The following is a 6,000-nucleotide window of genomic DNA, read 5'->3' on the forward strand; positions in this document are numbered from 1 at the left end:
GTGAGCTTTAATATTAATTTTTAAAAAGAAAGAAAATATTGCTAAAATATACGTAAATATATAAGATGGAAAATATAATAAATAATGAAGTACTTGAATAATATTTGTTATAAATAATAATGTAAACTTCCGACAATATTATATTTTAGACCTTGTTTTTGATCAAATTGTTCAAAAAACTTTAGTTGTAATAAAATATAAATGATAATTATATGTTCATTAGGGTGGTCCTTAATATGGATATTTACGAATTTTCTTGCTCCCAGAGGATCAAATGCTTCCAAATTAATGAAAAAAAAATTATCTGAAAGTTTTAAGTCTTAATATTAACTTTAAGATAGTCCGCACTCCAACCAAAGTTTCTTAGTTCTTCTGCCTAAGTAAATACTCATTTCATAAAACATACCAAATTTTTTTCGTAATTTTTTTGAATTACAATCAAAATAAGCAAATACAATGTTATTCTCAAAATTTTGATTCACTTGTCGCTAAGTTATAAAATTCTAAAAAACAAATGGAATTTTACTCGTAAGAAACTTTGGTTAGAGTGGGAACTATCATAAAGTTAATATTAAGAGCTAAAATTTTCAAATAATTTTTTTTTATTAATTTGGAAGCATTTGAACCTTTGAGAGCAAAAAAAATCAAAAATATCCATATTAAGGACCACCCTAAATTATTCACATATGTAAATTTCCTTTTTTTTGAACCAAAGTTACAAGTTCAGTCGTTCTCCAATGTCCAAAAATCTATTTTTTTATTTGATGCAAGAGAATGAAATTAACAATTGTTTATTAATTTAATTTAATATTTTTACAATTATTTGTATAATAGTTAATAGTATTTTAAGTCGTGTATTCTAATCGATGAGCATTTATATATGTTATTTAAAATATATATGTAAGCCTGCCAAAGAAAAGATTTTAGTAACGCCAAATTTGTTGTATACAATGTATATTGATAATAAAGTTTTGTTTAGAAAATATTGTTTATTACTGTCTTTATTAAAAAAAAAAAGAATAAATGTGAGAGGGCGGGGCACAAAGATCCAATTTGACTTTGAGCAATTATATTGTGCAAACCAAACCAATTACAACAAATGACACATATAAAACTAACAACAATCTGACTATGTTCAGTATAACTCCCGAATAAATCATCATCGTAAAAATCTGTTTTTTTTGCAAAATTTGTAACTTGATCCTTTTTACCCCATAGGTGGATTAAATAGGAACATCCAAGGGTCATACAGATCCAATGTCTTATTTTTAATTTTGAAGGAATTTTACAAAATAATAGCTACATTATTCAGTCAATACAAAATATGAATTACACGGGTGATTTTTAACACAAACAACACTGTATACAACCTTGATCTGGTATTTCGTCAGAAAAATTCATCAGCAGAATTAGAATAACTAATTATTTAATGTATCGTCTCTTGTAAAATTGCTTTTTTAACTTTATTTACTATTATTTATTGTTTACACCTTTGCCAGAGTAAAAGTGCAGTAAGTCTTTTTTACCCCACCCAGGTGTAAGCTTTTATTAAAGACTTTATGAAAAAACTGTTGATTCTAACATAAAATTAACAATATATCATATACCACAATTAAATAACGTATACTTAAAAACTATATTAAGGTCTCGTAAACTAAACAACAGTACTCACAGCCAAAAAAACTAATTAGCAAAGATGATACTTTTGTTACGGATTTTTAAATACTTTTTATCTTCCGATAGAAACGTCTTAAGAATCGAGGTGATGTCTGGTTATACATCTTTTGCCCTCTACTTTCAAATACTATTAATGAAACTTCCTAACTTCACATGTTTTTGAGATATCGGTGAAGGACCTTTTTACCCGCAGACCCTCAAGCCAAGTTCTACCCTGTATTTTATCTAGGTCCAACAACGAATCCTTGTGGAACTCCAGCATCTAATACTAAGCAAACCAATCAAAAGGAAATTTAATTTATTTAAACTTAATTTATTTAAACTTAAGTAAAACTTATTTTAACTTTTTTTTTGTTTTTTTTTTTAATTAATTTTTATTACTAACCGAAAGGATTGTGCTCCTAAATGAAATTAAATTTGAGAAAATATTCAGTATTTTTTTTATAGCATTTTCAAAAAAAAAAGGCGGGGCTCCTATAGTCGGTGTTGGTTTTTGTGGAGAGGGTGGTCTGCCATCTAAATTTTTTTATTTTATTTTTTTTATTTTGTTCTAATATAAGAAAATATATGTTTTGGCTTAATTTTTAACTTCCCGTGGGGCAAGTTATAGTAATCGCAAAAAAATCGAAAATGAAAATTTTTATATATCTTTACGTTTCAGAGGTTTCTGAGTATTTTGGCATACCTTAGAAAAAATGGATATGTGTGTGTGTGTGTGTGTGTGTGTGTGTGTGCGTGTATGTATGTGTGTGCGGATACAAATTTTCGTCGACGATTTCGGGAACACGGATGAAGCAATTTGAATAATTCAAAAAACATTCGATTTGTATTGATAAGGAGACGTGCTGATTAGTTTTTGGCGGAGGCAGGTCTAGCCGTTCCGAAGATACGGGGCAAAAAGTGCCGAAAACGGTAACTCAGTTTTTAAGAGAACGGAGCGTCCGATTTGAATAATTCAAAAAACATTTCATTTGTATTGACTAAATGAACAACTGTTTAAATTTTTAGAAAGGCAGGTCAAACGACTTTGGAGATATGGAGAAAAAAGTAAAAAAATGAGCTATTTGGCGGTCAAAAATGAACATTAGACATATGCACACCAAATTATCAAATATTTTATAGAGATTTTAACAATAAGTATTTTTTTTTTTAATTTTCTATGGGTTCCGTACCAATGCTTATGCGTTAGACAGCGACGCGGCGCTTACGCGCTTCGATATTTAGTCTCTATGCAATTCAAGCAGTACGATTGCTTAGAAAGTTCTCTCAAAAGTTCAGAATTTCCAAAATATGTCAAAATGAAGAAAACATTTTTCTTTTCAAAAAAATTTTGTTTTCAAAAAAGTTTTTGGTCTCAAAAATCTAATTTTTTCGAAGTTTTGTTTCGAAACTTTTTTCAAAAATGTTAATTGTTTTTAGAAAAATAATAATTTTTAGTACGGGAAGTTCCTGCAATTTGCCTTAAGGCACGATGCCTTAATTGCCTTAAGACAGAATTCCACTTACAGCTAGTTTTATTTTGTTCTAATATAAGAAAATATATGTTTTGGCCTAATTTTTTAAAATGATTTTCCACGAAGGATTGTGCTTAAGGAAATTTCGACTGACATCTTTTGAGAGTTTGTAAGAAAGGTTAGGTTCCATTTACATGTTTGTATACATGCTGGTTTCCTAATTGGAATCCTAGGCTATGTTTGACATTTACAAATCTTAAATAAATAAATACTTAATTAAATATAAAAATGGATTTAGATATTGAAAACATTTGCAGGATTTGTCTGGAACATTGTGAAAGTCTTAAAACTATATTTGTGGTGCAGGATAATTTGAATTTGAAGATTTGTGATGAAATTATGTATTGCACTATTGCAAAGGTAAACAATAGTAAAGGAATCTTATATATATATATATATATATATATATATATATATATATATATATATATTAAATGTTAAATATGATCAATACAACACTCAGATTTTTAACACACACTTTATTTAATAATTACAGACGTTTCGAGACCATGGTAAGCATCATCTTCAGGGTAATTTCAAAACAGTAAAAAATTATATACTAATACATTATTTAATATTTTATTTAAATTATATTTAATTTTTGAAAAATAAAAAACACCAATTATCTCTTACAATGCTTTACACAGTACTAAACATGTGAATATATACAGAAATATTTGAAAACAAATCTTAAGTGTCGAAGATGAAAGGACAAGGATGGATATTATTATTTATTATTGTCCCTTCATCTTTCAATAATTCCCTTTCAATAAGTCCCTTCTAATTCAAATAAAATATTAGTATATAATTTTTACTGTTTTGAAATTACACCGAAGATGAGGCATACCATGGTCTCGAAACGTCTGTAATTATTAAATAAAGTATATGTTAAAAATCTGAGTGTTGTATTGTTCATATTTAACATTTAATATATATATATATATATATATATATATATATATATTGTAGAGTTTCGAACAAGAATCCAAAAATAATGGATCATTATTTTTGGATTCTTGTTCGAAACTCTACAAAATATACACAAATCCAAGACTCTACCATTCAATATATATATATATATATATATATATATATATATATATAATATATAATTAACTAAAAGCTTTCTTTCATATTCAGAAAGTTATTTGTTTAATTTTTCATTTATTTTATTCAACATTTAAGGTATGTCCCCTTTCAAGAAGAATGAGGAAGTTTAAAAATCATAAATAATAATGGCTAAATATAAATATTTAAATATAAACATTTGTTCGTTTTTTACAAATGCCTCTAAAAAAAATATATAATTAATTCTATGAAGCTTTGAATTATGATAAAAAATTATAATTAATTCTAGTTTAAACTTTCAAAGGATTTTTTTATTCCAGATAGCAGAAGATGATGAACTGCCTTCAAAAATTTGTAAAGCTTGTTTAAATAATTTAAACATCGCTTGTAACTTCAAAAGACTATGCGAGTCCTCAGATTCGAAACTAAGAATGTATATATTAGATAAGAATGATAAAAATAACAAATTCGATATGGAAATTAAAGCAGAATTTGACAACAATGACAATGTAGATAGTTTAAGTATAGATTGTGATAATGAAAATGATCCAATTGAAAGTAATTCTAATGTTGCACCTAAGAATAAAGACATCCCAATGCCTAAAAATATGTGTGAAATTTGTGGCAAAAGATTCCGTTCCTCCTACGACCTGAAAACACATTCAGCAGTCCACACCACCCAAAGACCTTACAAATGCAACGAGTGCCCCAAAGGCTTCATACGATCCTCCCAACTAAAAGCACACATGAAAGACCACATTTACAGAGAACGCAAGCACTTATGCACAATTTGTGGCAAAGGATTCTTCACCACATCAATACTCAAAAATCATGTAAGAACTCACACAAAAGAACGTCCGTATAAATGCAAAATTTGTGATAAAAGTTTCATCCAAAGCGGAGGCTTGACAACACACATGTTGGTGCATACCGGGTATAAAGGACATATTTGTGATATTTGTTCTAAAGCCTGCACCACTCGGTCTGATCTCACAGTTCACATGAGGACACACACTCGAGAATGTCCTTATAAATGTGAATTTTGTTTCAAAGCCTTCAAGACAGCCAGTAATTTATTAAAACACAGACGACAGCATCTGAATGAACGGGAATTCAAATGTGAATTTTGTAATGCTTCTTTCAATTTAAATGAAGGTCTTAAGAAACATATTATGACCCATACAGGGGAACGACCGTATAGTTGTAAAACTTGTGGGAAATGTTTTATTTCTCATAGTCGACTTGCTAAGCATAAAAGGGTGCATACTAGAGAACAGCCCTATAGTTGTACGATTTGTTCAAAGAAGTTTGGATATTCTTATTCTAGAAATGTACATATGAAAATACAACATAGTATAAGTGATGGGAAACAGATTAGTGTAAATTCTAGTAAAAATCATGAAGGTGGAGAAAATGTTCAAGCGGAATCAATAATTTTGATTTGAAAATGTTGAAATTTAAATGTTTTATTGTATAGATTATATATATATATATATATATATATATATATATATATATATATATATATATATATTATAATAAAAAAGTATTAATTTTCCAAATGAATATTCAATAAATTTGTTATTATTTATTTGTGTATTTCTTTTATTATATATTTTTATACTTTATATTGTGATTTATTTTTATCTTAATGAATGAGAAGTTTATGTTTTTGTCAGAAAATCCAATTCGCTAATCTTATATTTCCTCAACGTTTTAAGTCGTTCTGAATCGTTTGATA

General features: G+C 27.5%; 1 protein-coding gene across 1 annotated transcript; it reads left to right on the top strand.

Annotated features, from left to right (window-relative positions):
• Positions 1–3,419: 3,419 nt before the first annotated feature.
• On the top strand, positions 3,420–5,704 carry LOC113389614 (zinc finger protein 43-like). Its single transcript, XM_026626632.1, has 2 exons — positions 3,420–3,551; positions 4,580–5,704. The coding sequence occupies exons 1-2, from the start codon at positions 3,420–3,422 to the stop codon at positions 5,702–5,704; spliced, it is 1,257 nt and encodes a 418-aa protein (XP_026482417.1).
• Positions 5,705–6,000: the final 296 nt, after the last annotated feature.

Source organism: Ctenocephalides felis, unplaced genomic scaffold (assembly GCF_003426905.1).
Source record: "Ctenocephalides felis isolate EL2017-DRISC unplaced genomic scaffold, ASM342690v1 CF-g0.4_SCAFFOLD_03573, whole genome shotgun sequence".
Lineage (NCBI taxonomy): Eukaryota > Metazoa > Arthropoda > Insecta > Siphonaptera > Pulicidae > Ctenocephalides > Ctenocephalides felis.

Coding starts and splice junctions, on each gene's coding strand:
- LOC113389614 (XM_026626632.1), top strand. CDS start 3,420: ATGGATTTAGATATTGAAAACATTTGCAGGATTTGTCTGGAACATTGT. Junction 3,552..4,579: donor TGTATTGCACTATTGCAAAG/GTAAACAATAGT, acceptor TTTTTATTCCAG/ATAGCAGAAGATGATGAACT.